This window comes from Rhinolophus ferrumequinum, chromosome 22 (assembly GCF_004115265.2).
Source record: "Rhinolophus ferrumequinum isolate MPI-CBG mRhiFer1 chromosome 22, mRhiFer1_v1.p, whole genome shotgun sequence".
NCBI classification, from domain to species: domain Eukaryota; kingdom Metazoa; phylum Chordata; class Mammalia; order Chiroptera; family Rhinolophidae; genus Rhinolophus; species Rhinolophus ferrumequinum.
The window spans coordinates 9,285,504-9,305,917 of NC_046305.1; the positions used below are offsets into that span (position 1 = coordinate 9,285,504).

General features: G+C 38.6%; 1 protein-coding gene across 7 annotated transcripts in view; it reads left to right on the forward strand.

Annotated features, from left to right (window-relative positions):
* RABGAP1L (RAB GTPase activating protein 1 like) overlaps nucleotides 1–20,414 on the forward strand; it is a 434,187-nt gene that overhangs the window by 397,790 nt on the left and 15,983 nt on the right. For 3 of the 7 annotated variants that reach the window (XM_033093083.1, XM_033093085.1, XM_033093087.1), the window contains 2 exons: nucleotides 6,489–6,581; nucleotides 16,870–16,980. In XM_033093083.1, the coding sequence (XP_032948974.1) occupies nucleotides 6,489–6,581; nucleotides 16,870–16,980 (204 nt within the window). Of the gene's footprint in view, nucleotides 1–6,488; nucleotides 6,582–6,771; nucleotides 7,083–9,959; nucleotides 13,081–16,869; nucleotides 16,981–20,414 lie in introns of those variants that run through there. The other 4 variants (XM_033093084.1, XM_033093090.1, XM_033093089.1 and 1 more) reach the window with 3 other exon arrangements.

Sequence of the window (20,414 nt, forward strand, 5' to 3'; positions counted from 1 at the left end):
CTTTACTTTTGGTGTCAGAAAGGCCTGTTGGGTTGGTCATTATTATGGTCCCTGGGCATGTTACTTGGTCTTTCACAGTGTACACATTTTAGAGAATGGTTATGGTAAAGCCAGCTCAGCTTTGTGAGGCTACAGTAATAGAAAATATGTTAAATGCTAGCCCAGTGCTGTGGCAAGCATTGTGTGCTCAGTAAAAGATGGTCATCGTAGTTGTTTGCGTTACCCCATTAAAAAGAATAATAAGTAATTAAAGCTCTGAGTTAGAGGTTTAAGTAATTTGCTTATAAAATTACATAGCTAGTTTTGATGGAGCAAAGTTTCAAATGCAAGCCTGTTTAACCCCTAAACCACCCTACGTATAATATTGAAGAGAAACTCTATTGCTTAAATAATTGTTCTCTAATCGCATATTTTTTTCCTTATATAAAACTTGATTTTGTCCTTAAATTAAACTTTTTATACAATAGGTTCTTGAAATATTTTAGAACATTAAAAAAGTCCATCCTGACCTTACAAATTTATTCTTTCCTAAAGTTTATTTATTAATTGGTTGTTTGGAACTCAGAATGGGTGTTCCCTTAGGAACCAGTGGTTATGTTCTCAAGCTAGTCCATAAAAGCTTCTCTAGCCCTTTCTATTCCATCCTTTCTATCACTTGATGTTTTAACCCAATGGTTTTCAAATGGACGATATGTCAGAATTGCCTGAGGAGCTTTATAAAAACAGAGGATCACACCTCAGACCTTTTGAATTAGAATCTTGAAATGAAGGTGCTGGATTCATGTCAGCAAAAGCAACAGCTCAGAATCCTGAGACAGGACAGGGTGTGATGGGTTGGAGGACCTAAAAGAAAACCGTGTAGCTGGAGGAGAGACTGGTTGTCTTGTTGGACCTCCAATACATGATACTCATATTTAAATAAATTATGGACGTGTACTTTAATAAAATAGGCACAAATAGACATTTTAAAGAGATGAGGTAAAAAATAGAACTAGAAATTCTAATTACTGCCTTTTGCATCTATTTGGATCCTTTAATGTACTTCCTGGGATGGGTGAACCCCACTTTTGCAAAATACGGGCATAGAGAGTGAAGGAGAGAAGTAAACAGAAACCAGATCCTATAAGACCAGCAGAGCTATGCCAACTATTTCTGTCTTTATCGTAAGTGCAACAGGAAGCAATTGAAAACTATAGGAGGAGGAATGACATCAGATTTGCATCCTGAAAAAATGTGGCTGCCATATGGAGAAAAGATTTGGAGCACAGGGAGACCGGTTTGGAGGTTACTGCAGTGGCGAGGTGATTTGGGCTTGAACTGGGGCAGCACCAATGAGGTTCAAGAGAAAAAGGCAAACTAGAAAGGTATTTGTAGGCGTAGAATCTAGTGATTGATTTCACGATCATTGGTGGGGGAGAGGTCAAACGTGACTTCTGGTTCTCTGGCTTGAGCATCTGGAGGGAAGATGAACAATAGGAGAACATTGAGGGTTGGGGTCAGGTCACGAGTCCCAGTTTAACATGTCTTAAACGTGAAACATCCAAAAGATATGAAGTTAACAGTTGGATATGTAGGTGAGCTCTGTAGAAGTTTAAAAAGAGTCAAGGAAGCTTCTTTAGCTGAGCACTACGAAGAGCATAAGTGAAGCCTGTAGGACATGGTCCCTCTTCTTGGATGACTTCTCCTCTTGATTCTTTCCCACCTATTTCTCCCAAGTCCTTTAGGCTACTGCACACTGACTACCAGAATTTTGGTTGCCACCCATCCCACTTCTTGTCCAGATCTTAACAAGTCCTTGCAGAAGTGACTTTGAATTGGAAACTCTCAGCCCTCACCACCCACACCCTGTCCCAAATCACCAAGAAATGTGGCATTACACTTACTGTTTTTCCTCTGTGCAATGATTAGTGTATTAAATGAATAGGATCATTTATATTCAAACTAAGAAATGGTCTGAAGGGATCAAGAGCCGTACATAGTGGCTAGTACCTTTGTCCTATTAATTTGTAGGCACTCAAGCTTCTTCTGATCATGGGGAAAATATTAACCAGATCTTACCTGCCCTTTTTTAAACAGTGATTTACTTTGCCAGCATGTGTATCCATCAATAAATGTTTCTGTATCTTTTTGTTCTGAAGTACAGAAGCAGATTCATCAAGTGCTAAATAACAGCTCTTACAAGTGACTGGCCCATTGTTAAAATTTAACACGAGGAAATGTTGTATTTTTTACCTGAGCAAGGAAGCTTCCTCCATAAACTGGTCATAATGAAAATTTTCCTCACTTCACAAGATCCTCACTTCACAGACATCTTTGGGAGGCCATTTTTCTGCCTACCATAGTTGTCTATATTAGCTGTTGCTTCCAAATTGTTTTCTTGTGAAATAAATTTATGTAAAAAGAAATTAGTTGATTTAAAGTGAAATGTGTTTGGACATGGCAAAAGTAGTGCAAATTGTATTCAAATGACTTAAGTTTGGGAAACACTTCCCCTGGCAGCCCAGTACCAGAAAGGAACACTGGCCAGGAGGCAGCAGACCCGCCCCTACGCAGATTGCTCTGCTGGGACCAGCAGGCTCCATCCAGGGCTCCATCCAGGCTCAGTTTCCTCATCGGGGAGAAAGGATCGTACCAGACAGTCTCCAAAGGTCCCTCCAGCTCGAACGTACTAATTCTGTATAAATGGTTATGTTATAAATTTAAATGTCACAGCCAAGCACATTGTGAAATATCTCCAAATAGCATAAAATAGTCAAAAGAGGAAACTACTGATTCTGTCTTAAACGCAGCCTTCCCTAAATGTAGTTGTCAAATCCAAAATGTCAAGCCTTGGCCAGTAACTCAAATGATTGCTTATCGGATGCATTAGGGGCTGTCTGCCAGGGTCGGCAATCCTGTTTTCTATCTGTGTAATGGTTTGTTTTTAATAAATAGCACTGTGAAGGGTGAGTGATTATTATCAGTTACACTTACAAACAATTGTGGATTCTTAGAGGATATTCTCAGAATTTAGCCAAATAGGTGTTGAACAGGCAGAGGATGGATGGTTGGTGGAATAGGACCCCCAAATTTGGTAGACATTTAAAAGAATTGGTGTTTCTAACTTAAGATGCTCTTCAAGTGCACACTTGCATTACATTTATTTATCTGAAGGGGAAATGTACCTGTACTACTCTTGAGATAATAGGTTGTTTCAATTCTAATAATTTTTGATGACTTTGTGTTCTTTTAAACTATGTACTAGAGACGCTTTTTTATTCCTTTCTCTAATAAGAAAAATGTCAAGCTCAGTTTTACAGTTCCTAAAACAAAATCAATTTTGTCCTGAAATATAGTTTTAAAAACCATAGTCCATTTTCTTTCATAAATAACAGGAGTTTCCCATCAGCTCTCCCTTCTCTTCCTCCGCCTCCCTTCCTCCCCTTTCTTTTCCTGCCAATCACAGGTGGACACTCAATATCACCCCACAGCACAAGATAAATAAGCTTGGAAGGTTTCCTAGCAACATATTGTTCTGGGAACCTGTTCTGTCTCCCTGAACAAGCTGAGGCCAAATATCCCAGAACCTCAGCCAGATGGGAAAGGATTAGCTTAGTGAGGGTATTTAATGCATTTTTGAAAATTTCACTTTGAGATGAACCTCCTAACATAAGTAGCAAGGTTGACTTTTAAAAGGATACTCTTTCACATGTTAAAAAAAAAAAAAAAAAAAAAAAAAAAAACCTCGGTTATAGTTTGAATTTTTTTTTTAAATGTGGTTTTAGAAGAAATTGTCCAGAAACAAGCTTGCCTTATGTAATTCATCCATTGGTGAATGATTCCATTTCAGAACCATGTAGAAAATACCTCCACATGGGCCTGATGTTCTTCTGGGCACCCATGGGTACCAGTATTCGTCGCAAAATACTGAAATACTTCTGATCTGTGGGTAAATGGCTGCTGGAGTGGGCGCCCTCCTCACAGTACCTCTCACTTCTCCCCTTGACCCCAGACCCTGAGGATGCAAGTGAACCACCTGTCGCTGCGTAAAACCGACAGACTTCTTCCCTTTTCCCTCAGTACCAGGCTACTTCCGTGGTAGTGATTTGCTGCCTCATCGTGAGAGTCTTTTTTTGGGTTTTCCGAGTGCGTGATTAATACATACAGAGAGAAGAAAACTAGAAGAAATTGAGGCCCCCGTCACAGTCAGGAGAAGTAATGTTGTTTTGTTAGCACATAATCGTGGATTTTCCTTATTGTTTATCTGAAGGTCTTGAGGCCCCACGGTTGGCAGGTGGTGCTTTCCTGTTGTGCTCTGGTTGGTCACACCTGTTGTGCTCTGGTTGGTCACAGTGTACCGTGAAGGTCTCTGAGAGGGGGTCATACAAGATTAGCACTTCTCACAACAGCAGCCAACAGAGGTTTTGCAATTGGGTTACACCCTGGGGAATGTCATCCTCCTTGTTTGACTGAGGAGACATTCCCCCATCAGTCAGGTGAAGATTGTCGTCACAGCGTTTTTGAGTGGTTTACACTGCCTTTCAGGTTTGGACTGAGTTTGGAAAACTTCCCAATTGTGGTGAGAAGCAGATAAGCCCACACTTGAGAGTGTTCCTGGATGGGAAGAACAAAGTAATTAGAATAAGATGGGGAATGACACCCGCTGTCTTTGCTTTTTATTTAACAAACTCCCTGGCTGGTTTCCAGAATGTTAAACTATCCTCATCCCAGAAAAGTACAGGAAATTTTATATTCATTCTGGGTGCATGCCATTCTCTCTGGCTCTCTGTCACACACATACACGTTTTGTAAATACCATATTTTGAACTTGAGAGCCTCGCAAGGCCCAGTTACTTTGGTACGTACCATGACAGACAACGAGGCATCAACACATCACCCCTGCCTTCACCAAGTCCCCCAAAATTCAGCAAAATAACACATTTGTAATCTTTTTAAAAATTAAATAAACTTTTTTTCTTCATTTCAAGTCACTTACTTTAGGACCTAAACATTAAGATTTTGATGTCTAAATGAATTATGTAATTTTGATTGTCCAAGGAAAGCCTAAAAGTAGACTTTATCTGTTACATGGAACAAAATAGATGATGGTACATTAATTTTGAATGGATACATATTAAAAATAATTTTAAAATTTCCATAAACCAGGCTTTATTTTAGATATTTAATGTTATATCGTTCAATTTTCCTGACAACAATTATGAAATAGAAATTTGTTTGCCTGCCATTTTACAGTTACAGAAACTCAGGCTAAGAGAGGTTAAATACCTGTTTGCCAAGGGGTTTATAAGAATTTAGTTTTATTCAGTGCCAAATCCATGACCTTTATATGATGCTATGCTTATTTGCTTATTTTTAGAATCCTAAGATTCTATAAGATCCTATTCTTTTCTCAGAAAAGAGGAGACTACTATCTTTTAAACAGGACATAATTTTAGCTAGAAATAGATCAGTTGTTTAGATGATTTTCTGTCATTTCATACAGCACAATGATTCCTTATTCCTTTGAGTTTTCAGCGACAAACTTTAGAATCTTCTTTCTCTCTGGTATGGTAACTCCATTTCTTTTTTTTTCTTTCCACTTCTTCTGCCTCCCCTTGCCCCCACACTCCAGTTCAAGCCATTGTTTCTCAGTCTAGTTGTGTGGGACACAGCTCCCTGGCCCATGTGGTATTATGAGCCCCCGGCTGAGGCAGTCGGTCATCCCTCAGCTGCTCACAGCAGCTCACGGCAGCTCTCCCGGCTGCCGGCCTCTCACCGTGGCTGCCAGCCACTCACGCTGGCTGCCGGTAGCCCACGGCAGCATAGCAGCCCATGGCAGCTCATGCCAACCTCCAGCTGCTCAGCTCCAGGGAGAGCTGTTGTTACAATCTTAGCTGTAGAAGGCACAGCTCGCTGGCCCATGTGGGAATCGAACCGGCGATCTCAGCATTAGGAGCACAGCGCTCCCACCACCTGAGCCACCGGGCCGGCCTGGTAACTCCATTTCAAAAATATTTTTTGTCACTCAGCTTTTTAGTTTTATAAAATAATTTTCATTTTCAACATGGTATGTAGTTGTGAGTGAATTTTACTTAAGGAAAGGTAGTTACCAGAAGTAATAGCACTGTTAAATACATTAGCAAGACAAGGGTGACATATCAGCAATATTGTAGAACTGAGATGGACCCACTACACCCCGTTTTTGTAAACGGAAGTTTTGTTAGACCTCAGCCATGCTCATTTGTTTCTGTATCACCTGGGGCAGTTTTTGTGCGACAACAGAGTGGGGTACTTGCGACCTAGACTGTGACCCACAAAGCCTAAAATATACACTTTCTGACTTTTAGAGAAAAAGTTTGCAGGCCCCTGTCCCAGAATCTAGATTCCGCCCCCTAACTTTGAGTTGGGTGTGTTCCATTTGAATGCCAGAGACTCAATGGGAAAACACCTCAGAAAATGTGTTGCCAAATGATCTCCTGTCTAACAGGCTCTTCCTCTAACCCCTGCAGGTACCGACCAAAAAGCTGAAGAAATATGAGAAGGAATATCACACGGTGCGCGAGAGCCAGCTGCAGCAGGAAGATCCCATGGACAGATACAAGGTAGGGGACATGCGGGTCACCTGGCAGAGCACAGGGCCTTTTTGACCCTAAAGCAGCAGCTGTGGCAACTTCAAGTCCCTTTGTTTCTACCCAGTTGATTTAGATACTCTTTGACCATGCTCATTGTCCAGGTATATTTTCATTTCAGGAGACTCCCGAGTAGCCCACCATAATATTTCTTTTCTTTCAGTTTGTATATTTGTAGGTAACGCCACCTGTTGCATTTATACTGGGAATCTTCATAAGAAGCTGAGAGAAAGAGAGGGAAAAAGAAAGAGAGAAAGTGGCTATCAACTACTTTCAAAAATGAGAAAAAAAGGAAAATGGCTAAGTACTGTTTTAGCTGTGCATGGTCCCATCCGCAGGGACTGCTAGAAGGTGACCTGTCCTGAGGCTGGCACAAGAACGTTTCAGACTTACCGGTGTCTGTAGCAAATGTTAAAAACGCAAACTGATTTGGAAGGAAAAATAAAAATCACAAAGGTACATCAAGCACAGTAATGGTGTTGGTCGTGACATTTATTTCCACAAATTTGTCCCTACAGTGTTTAGTTTCAGAATCGAAATGATGTCAGTTTAATATCTTCGTGAAGTAATTATAGTATTTTTTAAAAACTGGGCCATTCACAAAGCTGGGTCTCTTCCGTGGTGATTAGCAGCACAGTTTCCGTGAGGCAGAGCGGGGGAAACCCTGATTCAAACATTTTCCAACTGAAATATTATCTGTCTTCAACATGTTTAATTCTTCAGATTCCTGCAGATGCATGGTTCCCTCCCTCTCTACATCACTACATTAGGGTAAGAGAATATTGTATGCTCACCGTGAGTACTAGCAGTGCCAAAATGTCCTTCCAAAAACAGATACTGGGTTGGCATTATGAATTAAGTCACCCACAGTGAGACGACTTCCACTTTTGTAGCTAGAGTTGCCTTTATGGGGTCAGGGAGCTGGACGTGGCTGCTAGGCTCCCACAATGCATCTTGTCTCTGTTGCTAAATTGAATAGCATGGCTTCAGAGAGCAGCATGGTAGAAGGAGTATATGGATCTTGTAGTCAAACTCGAGTTCGAATCTTAGCTTTCCAAAAAAAGCACAGGACTTGGATATTCAAGTTGGGGGCTTTGCATCCCTATGCCATCCTTCCGCTCTTGGGCTAGCTGTTGAACCTCTTCCTCATCGGCAAAACATGTCGCATACACATTGCCGTGAGGGATTGTTGTCAGGGTGGGGATGCTGTGTGTTAAGTACCCAGCACACGGTTGCCGTGCCATAAATGGTGGTTTTAGCCTTCTTGGGCCTACTGCCTCAAATTACCCACGTGTCACGTAGGGTGACACCACCTTTCATGGGTCTGCCCCACCAGGCCCTTGCAGATCTTCCTCGTATCTCTAACAACTATTGCTATCCAGTAATCTAACATTGGTATGTTTTTCCCCTTGTTTATGGAACGGGTTGTAGAACTGATAATGAAACCCTACATACTGTTCTGGTAGATAATTATTACCACATCAGGTGCTCATAGAATAAGGTTTGCAGCTAACCGCCACCCCTCAATAAAGCTAATCTTAACATAGCTCATATAGCATGCTGCTTTAGAAAGGTTTGAAGTATTCATTAGAAAATAGTTTTGAGGATCCAAAATGAAGCCCTCCTGCTGCTTGTGTCATTCTAATTTTCTTATTGCCACCATGGTTATAAGTAAAATCTGGGAACAGTGCTTTCAAGTAGAAGAGAGGAAAATGAAAGACTAAAATTGTATATTTAAAATCTGTCTGGGACTGAACTTGTAATTGTTCCTTAAGTCCTTTTTTGTGTCAAAGCAGATACGTATAAATAAATAGTACAATGCATATTATTTTTTTAAATGCTTACCACACCTAAGACTGTCAATGTTTACAATTTTTATTGAGGGGTGAAATTAGAATTAAACTTCTTGTTTTTGTTTTGAAAACAGATTTACTTTTTAGTTTGAGTATTTTGGCCTCTTCTATTTGCACATATCAGGTACCTTTTATAACTATTTCTTTTGTATTCTTGTAATAACTTGTCAATACATCATCTAACTAATAGCTCTATACCGTTTTCATAATGTCTAGACATTTGTACTGGTGTTGGATATACTTGGTAAAATCGTAGTCCTCAAATTATAATTACATTTCAAGGTGAAAATTGACAGAGTAGTTTCCAACTATCAACAGATTTGTTCTTTCAGGTATTTAATTTCTAATTTAAGAAGCTAATTATAATTATCTTAATTATATAAGGATAGTGTCTTAGAAAGTACCTTTTAGCACCTTCTAAATTTAATCCTGTCAAGAATAAGATGTAGGTCCTGGAACAAGTATTTTATAACTCATAGATCTTGGACTGGGAACCTAGTTATGTAAATTCTTAAGAATAACTTGGGAAGAGGCTTTGAGCCAGAACTGCACCAGTTCACTCACAGCCCTTTCTCAACCATTAGGGTCCATACTGCTTCCAATGCCTGTTTACCTCTAGCTTGCCATATGGCAAGAGAGTTAGGAAGGTTGTGTCAATTAAAAAGAAAACAAAGGCCCAGAGGTGTCACACACTAAGATATTCTAAGGGATTCTTCAGTTTGGTGCTATTTCTTTTGAGCATGGTCGTGCACAGAAGAGGCTGTTGCAGGGGACCCGGAGGTGGGATTAAAGACCACCAATGCAGAGGTAGCTCTCAGCAGTCACGTTCTTTCTATATCTAGCTACACATGTATTTTGGGTGTATTTTTATGACATTTGCAAATATCTGCATGCTCAGGTTATATCACTGTGCTCACCTGTATCTAACACTTAAATCTCAACCACAGAGAGAGAGATGAAACGGCATTGGAATAAATTTAAATTTTAGAATCCTATACACAATGAAAGTGTTCTGGAATTAGCTAATGGTGATAATGGCACACCTTTGTGAATATACTGAAAGCACTGAATAATGCATTTTAAAAGATGGTTTTCATGAATTTTATGTGAATTATATCTATAAAAGAAATGGAAGCAAAATGTCCAGGAGAATTGGTATCTGGCCCAACTGTCTTCCTTTCATAAACCCCACGTCGCACCAGAGGTACCTGCGCAGAAGTCGTATTTGTAGGGGCGAGACCTTCCTGTCAGAATTGGAGCTAATTAATGACTATAGATCCTATGTGTACCCATATTTATAGGGGAAAGGACAACATAAGGGCTGGCACATTCATTTTCATATGTATGATATATATACGTGTATATATAACTATATACGTTATAGTTAACTATATACGTATATATATACGTATAACTATATATACGTATATATATCATATATATATGCACAAAGACATAAATACAGATAACACACACACACACATATACACACACACACACACACACACACACACACACACGGCCTTTGCTACCTGATCTTGGCATCAGTTTGTATTTGAAGCTCAGTAAGCTCTAAAATGACTGCTTACAGCCTTTGGTATATTTTTTTGTGTTTATCTTCATGGCTGATCTCAAGACAGAGAAAGGAAACTTTATTGGAAGAAGAATATAGAATATTTTTCTAAGTCACCCTTCTTGTCCTTCTTAAGTTTAAGCTGGCCAGAAGTATATGGTAGTATTTATCTCCTCCGATATTTTGGTTTGTAAATGTATTTATTGATTTCAAAAGAAGTGAAATGCAGGATTAAGATTTGTCTGTAGAAATACATCATGTATATATATTTTCATTTTCAGACAAATCCCGAGAAAACATTTTTTAAATTACATTGAATACATTTTAAAAATTAGTAGCCAAACCCCTAATAAGCAATTACCAATTTCAGAGATTAAAACATTATTTTCTATTTTAAGGAGATGAATTGTTCCCATTTGGGGAAAGTTGATTTTCCAATGTAATAAATTAAGGCACTTTTTAGAGAACTGCAGCCTTCATCTACCTCCAGAAGATGCTTTGCTTTTCTTGTTTAATTAAAGAACTGCTTGCACAAATGTGGGTTAAGCCTTAAAAAGCACAGCTAATTAATTAAACTCAGTGAATCTCCCAAAGCATAATGAAGGTCAGGTCATTACCTAGTCTAGATAGGAAAATCCTAGAAAGAATCAGGAATGCTTATACTCTCTAGGGTTTGAGACACAGCTAGTATTGTAAATACATAATACTCTAATTGAAGTATTTTATCCATGTTCAGTATAATTAAACTTAGAATATTTAACTTCTTTCTTTTTTTTAAATTTAATGTTCAAATTTAATTTCATTTTTTAAAATTAAAATGTAATTCAAACAGAAGACAAGTGATTCCTCTAAATTTATAAAAAGTTTTTCTTGCACATACTAATTTTCTAGAGCCATTGTCCTGGCATGTAATTTGAAATTAAGCTATTTAATTGTATATGGCAAAGAAAAAAATATATATTGGTAGTAAAGCTTAATTGAATTTGTATTATTTGCCCTCCTCATGTATCTAATTAAATAATTTAGAGCAATTACCACATTTTGTTTTTAACTTGAGTAGTGAAGAATTTAAATTTTGCTAAACTTCTTACGTGGGGGTAGAAAAAAAGGTTTCTTTTTTTCTTACTGTGTTGGTTCCTTCCTTATTCAGAGAAGTCAAGATGAGTGAAATCCATCTTTGGAAAATGTTTCTTTATGAATGAAAATAAACTTACACTTTATTATTTTTCCATATTGCAGAGACTACGTTAGCTTTTGGAAACATTTATGTTATGAAGTAATGTGCTTTTAATGAATAGTAACAATCGAGGATGTTTTCTATGGCAACTGTGGTAACGTAATGATAAACTTTGGAAGGCCACCTCTCTTGCTTTTTGAGCTTGGATAACCCAGTGAACTTGCTGTTTGTTGTAGGATGGTGGAGAATGCAAGCCTGAGGCCTCCGGAGGCTTCTTGAGCAACTTAGCTGAGAAGGTGCAGTTGGTTTTCCCTGATGCTTGTCTGCCGATTGAGTTGTACTTAACACTTGGGTATAAACATTATGCGTATTAAGAATTTCTAAGTATGTTTATTGATCTTAAGAATGATTCACCAAAAAATTTCTTCAATTTTTAATAAGTTTTGTTTCCTGTTACAGTAGTGTTACTGAGAAAGTTATGTCACACTCATATATTTCTACATCATCTGTAACCCATTTGTTTTTTTAAAATTTGATTTGTATGCTAGAGTAGAGCACGGATTTGTAAGCTATGTGCTGTGGGCCAAATGTGGCCCATTGCCTGTTTTTGTAAATAAAGTTTTATTGGAACACAGCCACACCCATTTGTTTAGTTATTGTTTGCTTTTGCACTTCAATGACAGAGTTAAGTAGTCTCAACAAAGACCATATGTTCTGTAAAGTCAAAAATATTTATTATCTGTCCAAGTACATTAAAAGTTTACTGACCCCTGTGCTAAAGTATAATCTAAGATTATTATTTTTTTAAATGCCAAAAGAAATGCAGTCTGGTTTGCCGACTGCCAGTTAGTTATTACTGACAAGGTTTTTGTTTTTAGTTTGACATAAAAATTATTTTTAATTTCTACCAGGAAAATAAGATTGGATATGTTGGGTAAAGGAAGAGCATAAAATGATTTTAAACATCCAGGTTTTCTTTCTCAAATTTTCATTTACAGACAATGTAGTCATTTAAACATTTCATGTGTAAGCATTTGTCTTTGAATGTCAAAATACCGGATGAGATTTGAATATGATGATTATCAACTCTTTTGAAAGAGGTATCCAAAACAAAGTAAGTGAGAGCTGAGTGTGTTGTTGCTAATAAAATTGCACTGGATCTTTTAGAAAAAAACATTTTCTCCTGACTCTTAAATGTCTTCAAAAACAAATGCCAAGAATTCATTATAGCAGCAGACAACACACCCAAAATGCTGAGCTAGAGTTTATAAATCCACCTCCTAACCCATCATTTTTTCCTTTAAGGTTTAGTTTATTTTCTTTTGATTGCCAGCTCACATTTTTCTCCTTTTTCATCTTGGAAAAAATGACATTCACCATCCCTAGGACTGTTTCACCCTGCCTAGCCATGTCATTTTGTTGCCTGAAGATGAACTATTTCGCAAGGTTCCAACCTTGTCATATACGGAAGTTCCTTCCACCCAGCTCTAATAACACAGAATAGCCAGCTCACACCGAAGTTACTAATAGGTCCACACACAGCATTTTCAGCAGTCATGCAAGCTGCAAATCGCTCATGGAGAGGGAGGAGTTTTCGTGTATCAGTCTTCCTGAGTTGAGATGGGCCCACTGGCTGCCTCAAGTATACTTTCTTCCATCGAATGTTTGCACTCATACAGAGAACTTAGAGTATACGACACTCTAAGGAGAAGCAAAATAGCATTAACGAGTGCCTGTTCTTGTTATTACCATTTCCTAAATGTATTAGTAGGTGTGCAATTTCATTGGATCTTTTTCTTTCTTTTTTTTTTTTCAATTGTCTTTGTACCTATGATTGAAAACGGTAGTTGGTCTATGACTTTTGAGGAGGTAAGTTTTTTTTATCTATGTGTGTCTGTAATATCAGTGTCTGTCTCTGAAAAATGCAGTATCCTCCTCCGAAAAGTTACTTACTGCACTTTCCCAGCTGTGCATCTCCTGTGCAGGAGGCGAGGGAATGAATGAGGAAAGCTGGTGTCTGCTTTTTGTTCAGTAGCTGTCCATTGTGTGAACTGGAGCATGTTTCAGACAGTGCAATGTGAGTTTTAAGGGTTAGGGATGCAGTGTCTCCTGCAGTCTTTGCTGAAAGGCAGAGGAAGTGATTTGCCTGTTTTGTTTATAGACTCTGAGCGTTGAGCACATCTGCTCGTGCAGATGTCGGCATGTGACTCTGTCTGGGCTCACTGAGGCAAACGGAGCTGAGTTCGCGTCTCTCTCTTGGGTGGGCAGCCCTTGCTAACATTTCCAAGTGAACCAAGCAAGGTTACTACCTTTCCGAAGCCCATCAAAACGAAATGTTCTTCTCCGTTCAAATAGAAAGGCAAACTTCTTTCTTGAATTAGTCTGTTCTGATAACCGTTTTGGCTCCTTGGGAACGGCTGGAAAAGATAGCCCAGTAATGCAGTTTCTCTTTAACCCTTGGTGAGTGTGATCGAGTCCTTCCTAGAAAATTTCCATCTCAGTAGTAGTGGCTCACATGGCACTCAGTGGCGCTGGAGGACTCCTGAGGCTAGCTCCCGGCCTCAGGTTCATATTTTGGAGGACGATACTGCATTTTTGGCCCCATAGCTTGCTTTCCTCCATGTGTGTGAGTACAGAGCAGGAGTCTACTACTTCCCACTCTGCTGCTTGCTTTGCAGACACTGAACTTAAGCTTCCTGCTAAAGCAAAAGCCACTAGGTGTGCTGCCCCCCACCCCACCGGCTATTTAGATTTTTAGGGACCCTCAGACACTTAGAATTTCTCCCAGATCTCCCCCTATCCACCCCCTACCCCCTTAGCTGTGTGTCTGTCTATAGGAAGGGTTCGAGTTGGAACAGTCATTGTAGTGGGAAGTTACCAGTCCAAATTTCAGCTGAGCTCACATCTCTTTCATATATATATATATATATATATATATATATATAAATAAAACCTATCAGATGTTGATCTCTAATCATTAGGGAAGTAGCTACCTGGCGTGTTTTAAAAATACTTTGAACAAAGTGCTTTTCCACGAGCATTGTGTGACTTTACCTGGAGGTTATTTTAACTCGATTCTAAGCATATGTCACTGTAACCTGAAAAACTGGTAACTACAACACTTTCACTTGTGCCAAATGAATGTGATATAAGTAATAGGGGAGCTTTTTGTTCCTTGGAGTCCTGCAAGTACAATTTCAGTAGAAATAGGACACTTAACTCAGGAATAGGTATTATGGTAGTCTTACCATGGTCTCCTTGGACGGGGTTTATCAAGAAATGAGAAAAATCTCTTCTCTGCATTGTGAAATATGTGGTGATGAAATTTGGCTGGTATTACTGGCTGTTCCTGGCAAAGAGGACATTTATTAGAAAAGTTTCTGAAGCTTTTTTTTTCCATCTGACTTTTCGACAAGTATATCTGTTGTTTCCACAAAAGGGGTAATAGATATATCAGGATGAAAGACTAACTGTCTAGCTCCTGCTAGAATTTGGATGACTTCCTCAAAGATGGAAAGAGAACTGACTCTGGGTGGTGAACACACAGGTGATATATAGATGATGTATTCCAGAATTTTATACTTGAAATCTATGTAACTTTACTAACAATTGTCACCCCAATAAACTTTAATTAAAAAAAAAAAGAAAGAAAGAAGGTTCAGCTTTAGATGCCCTGGCTTTTTAAATATTTTAGTCTCCATGTTTATTCTACTTCTGTGGGAGGAGAGAACTTCTGTAGATAGAGAGACAGACAGAATTTGATGAATACAATTTGCTCCTATAAATATGTACACTGTTTTTCTGGGAATATCTTAGGAGAGGGTTCCGGAGGCAGCACTTTTGAGGGATTATGTTGTATCTTGGTCACAAAGGAAGATCCGGTATGGTTTCTTGTAGAATATGAGCGTCTAACAATAGTGGACTTAAAAAAAAAAAAAATTCTCTTTTTGACATTTTACTGTTTCTAGTGGAATTGAAATTCTAAATTACTTTTCATTTTTTAAAACAACTTTTTAAATACATGTATTATATATTCATTGTGGAAAACTTGGACACTTTTAGTATCACAAAGAAAACAATAAAAATAATCCACTACCCACAGTTAATACCTGTTATTTATGTTGTTATGAAAATGGGGTTTTCCAGTTATCTCTTTTTCTACAGGATATCATAAGCTTTTCTTCTGTTATTCGATATTTTTCACTAATATTTTAACACTGCATGGAACTGTGTCATGCGTTTATTCACACGTATCTCAGTGATTTGGGATTTTTAAACGTTTTCCAGTAAGTATTTTTTTTTTTTAATGTGTTAACATTCCCCAGTTATCCAAGTCGACCTTCTCTCCAAAGGAAAAGATGGAAGTGAACCCTGTTGTCTGGTTATAGTCAAAGTACAGGTTTGTCCTTTAGCTTCTCTACTGGCCCTGTTTTGGATCCTCTGCCTCCATGCAAGCCCAAGCTTTGCCCTTACCATCTGTTTGTTAGTCCTTCTTTGAAAAACAAATGGAAAAAAAAAAATTAGGTTTTCTGCTTTCCATATGACAAACCCCAGATTGTTCTATAGAAGATAAAATTCACCAAATACACACACACACACACACACACACACACACACACACACACAATGCAATAAGACTCTCTCTTACAGGACATAGATTTGTCTTCTGGTTGTGCAACCCTGCTTTGTTTGAGTTTTGCTACCCTTGCAGAAAACACTGTTAGGAGTGTGAATCTGAATAACAGGAAGGTCTCATCACGTAGAATCTTTTCCGCCAGCTCTCTCTTGAACCTCCTGTAACTGCTAACGAAGCAGAAAGAACACTTCTGATGCTTGGGAATGGGAGATGTTAAATTGCTCTTCTGATGTGAATGTACACAGTTCATATGGCTGGTTAAAGGGAGACCGTACTTCCTAGCACTGTGACTGGCAGTTCAAAGGGAAAGAAACAGCTTGGTAATGTATTTACCCAGAATCTTTTAATCTGAAACTTAAAAATACCAAAAGCAAACATTTTGAGACATTATCATAAGGATTACTGCTCTTACTAACACAGAAACTGGTGTTCGGAAAAGTAAACATATTTTTACCCAAAGAATGAAAATGTCAGTTGATTGCAGCCATGAACCCACGTAGCCTGGTTCTTGGTACAGATAATTCTTATGTATGTTCAGATAATTCGAACCCTGCTATTGGAAAAACAATTTGAAGAAATAAATGTCTAGTGGTTTTCCCCCATTTCAACCCTACTGTGTCTTGTGGTTTCCCAAGGTCAGGGTGGGGTTACTGTGCATGCTTCAAACAAAGAATTGCCTGTGTCTGCATTGTAGGTCTATATGGAAACCTCACAGGACTTGGGTGATGTGTGGGAATGTTGCTTTCTGTGGCACACTTTTTATAATGAAGTCCTACCTGGAGGGCTTCAGGGACAATTGTGTCACTGGGGAGAGTGGGGAGGGTGTCGCCTCTGCACCGCCAGCTTCACTCACTGTTGTTTCCCGGACAGCCCTGCCTCCCTGTGCCACTTGCGCCTTCTCCTTTTACACCTTCAGAAGTCCACTCTGTTGTTGCTGCTTGTTTTTCCTCACCAGTCCCGTCTGTTGCTGCTAGTATGCCCAGGCGCTAACGCCCGCCTCTGGCTTTGCTCTTTTTCTGCAGAGGGAGAACCGGAGATTACAGGAGGCCAGCATGAGGTTGGAACAAGAGAATGATGACCTTGCCCATGAACTAGTAACCAGCAAAATTGCCCTGAGGAATGACTTGGATCAGGTAAATTCGTCATTCACTGGGTAGAAATAAGACTGTGACAGCCTCTTCCAGGGCCAGGACCAAGTTGCCACCCCACAGGCCCCCTGGGGATCCCTCTGTCCTTGACACTGAGTTAGCTGCTCTGATGGACCAATGGGTGGGTGGGAAGTGGGAGGGGACTGACTGACTGCTCTTTGCAGCAGGTGGAAAACGCAAGCCTTTGAGAAATGTTTGGGTCACTTCCAAACAGCATGTGCCACATACTTTTTTTATACCTCTGAACTTCTCTGGCATCTCCTCTCTTCGTCTGTACTTTTCCTAAACCAAGGGTTGCCAGCATAATCACCCAAGCACACCAGTTACGTATACTAATGCCATTCTAACACTGGTAGGGCTTCAATTTTTGTTCTAGAACGAATTCTCATCTGCAGTGAATGTGAAGATTTTATGCACATTCAGATACATGTATTGTTGGGTTGACAGGCAACCCAGCAGCCGAGAGCAACACTGCCTGGGTGTGAATCCTGGCATTACCATTTCCTAACCATGTGCCCGGGCAGTTCTTCACCTGCCCTTAGGTATAAAAAAGTCTACCTCCTAGAGAAGATGGGAGAATTAAATACGGTAAAGCACTTCCAATAGTATGTGTTGGATAAATGTTAGCTGTTGCTACGAAGACCTTAAATTGTTTTACTTTCCTTGTTCTTTGCAACAGTACCAACAGCTTTAGGACTTCCTGTTTTCTATTGCTAGCATTTTCAAAGATAGTTGGCAACATGGAAGGAGTCTTGTGTAGGTTTATAATTATCACTCTAGGGTGGCTGGTTAGCTCAGTTGGTTAGAGCATAGTCCTGATAGCACCAAGGTTGCCGGTTCGATCCCCTCATGGGCCACTGTGAGCTGCGCCCTTCTTAAAAAAAATGAAATAATAAAATTATCATTCTATGTTCTGCCTTTTAAAAAGTGAATATTCCCAACAAATGGTGCCGAAAAATTGAGACTTAAACTATTGAATCTGTAAAAAAGAGGCGTTATCTGTGCTCTAAGAATTGGCAATATTTAAAATACACATCTATTAATAATATAAATCTGACTGAATGTTTAAAACTGAAGGAATTTTAAAAAATGGCCCCTGCCACATCTCCTTTCCCCACATAAACAGCTAATGCAGCAGCTCTACATTTGTAAGCACAGTAAGATGACAGATAAGAGCACTGGTAAGGAAAATAGGGCTAAAAGCAGGCAGAGGATGGAGCTGCAGGAGTCAGCACTAAGTGGAGTTTGAAAATAAAACAAAAACTGCTGCTCAGGGCTCCGGATACGGAAGGTACAAAGCAGCCCACTGGGGGAGCTGAAGGGGATGGCCCTTTTAACCACAAACCCCATGCAACCACCCTATTTGGAAGTCGTTAGAAGTCACAGGAAAACTGTGAGACCAAAAGAGTCTGAACCGAAGAAGGAAGAGCCGCCTCAGTCAGTCAGGGTTACACCCAGCCTGACCTCAGCTGTTATATTTTTGTACTAATAAGACTATAGCAGGGAGTTCGTACTATAATGAAATTCCGTATTAACTTTCCAAAGGCCTTCTCTCACAGCTGATTCTGTCATTTTAATCTTTTGTCCATTAATAGTTTTCTTAAGACAACTAACTAAATGAAAAAAGTTTTAACCAGTTGGACTCAGTGGGGATGCAGTGAAATAGGCTGGAGTTGTAAATTGAAAGTTGTGTGGGTAATGTATTTGGTTGTGTATATCGAGCCTTTAAAAGGTTAAAAAAAAGAATGAAATTAAATACTTACCGAGTACCTACTATGCACCAAGCACCATATTTAGCAATTTACACACACACACACACACACACACACACACACACACGTATATACATATGCCGGTTTCATCATTTATAAAATAATATATTAAAATAATACCTGCTTAATGGAGTCATTAGGAAGGTTGAATAAGATAAAGCGTGCGTGCACGCGCACACACACACACACACACACACACACACAGGGTGCCAAAAAAATGGAAACATATTTTAAGAAAGGAAAAAATTGTATTAAAATCACGCTGATGGTAACCACTTTGAGCACCTGTTGTAATTGCAGACGTCAAATGTGACTTGTATTCATCTTTTGTTATCTGTATATATTAAGTCTTACAATTTTAATAGATTTTCCTTTCTTAAAAGGTGTATACATTTTCTTGGCACCCTCTGTATATATATGTGTATGTATATGTATATGTATGTATACGTATATGTATACTCTGACTTGGAAAGCTACCCTAACAAAAATAGAGATTTGGTTAAAAATATATACACAGGTTATTTACTGCAGTGTTACCTATAAAAAAAAAAAAAAGAAATAATACATATTTCCAATAGAAGGGGAGAATGAAAGTATCTCTACAATGTTTTTTTGGAATAATTTTTAAAAACAAGGGAAGATTGTAATAATATTTTTTAAAAACAGTAAATTAATCTGTATCTAATGTTTGCATCTAAATTACAAGACAGATGGCTGGCATAGGGCTGTCCTGTAAGAAAGGAGGCTGGAATATACCTCAACAGGAAAAAAGCCTACAAAGAAATACATCAAAATTTTATTACCAGATATCTCTGAGTGATAAAAGTAAATCTAAGTTTTTATACCCATCTTTATATTTTTATTTTTTCAATTGCGAATCTTTTATCAGAAGACCTTAAATTACTTAACCACCCTTGCTTAAATAATAATATGCATTATAACTTTTCAATAATCAGAAAACATATTATTCAAAAGTTTAAAATTTTTTTAAATATAAAATGCATTATTTAAAAATTACTAAAATTATTTTTTAAATATATGTATTTAAATAGATATATTATTTAAAAATAAAAATAACTATAAAAATATATTATTTAAAAATATGTAAAGTTTTTCCAAGAAAATCCATTTTACGGATTAGTCTGGAAAGACTGCTATGTGGGTACTCCTGAAATAATTGATTATTGCAAACTTAGCTACCTCACGTAAATACTAGGTCAGTCCCTGAAGAAAAGAGTCCTTCGTATATTTCTTCTCACTCTTATTTCCTCCCATCATGCCTCTCTTTCTGTGCCTTTTTAAAGAAGTAAATAAGGTCTGGCCCCTGCCTTTTGAATCTTGTTATCTAGATGAAAGAATAAAAATTGCCCAGTCATGCATATCTCCTAATACCTGATTTTGCAGTTTCTGCTTGAGCAGGGCTAATTCACCTATCAACACTCTGTCTTGTGGTTTAGGTGACCTGGCCCTCCAGCTTCCAGGAAGGGCACTCGCCTGAGAGCGACCAGAATGGACTGGCTTTGCCTGCCTTCACGCAGTTCGGCTGGTATTTTTCCATTCCCAGTTTATCAAAATCAAATCTCTTAATTAAAATAGCAAAACTTTGGCAAACATTAAACGAACATGAAAGCAGATTATATTTGAAAT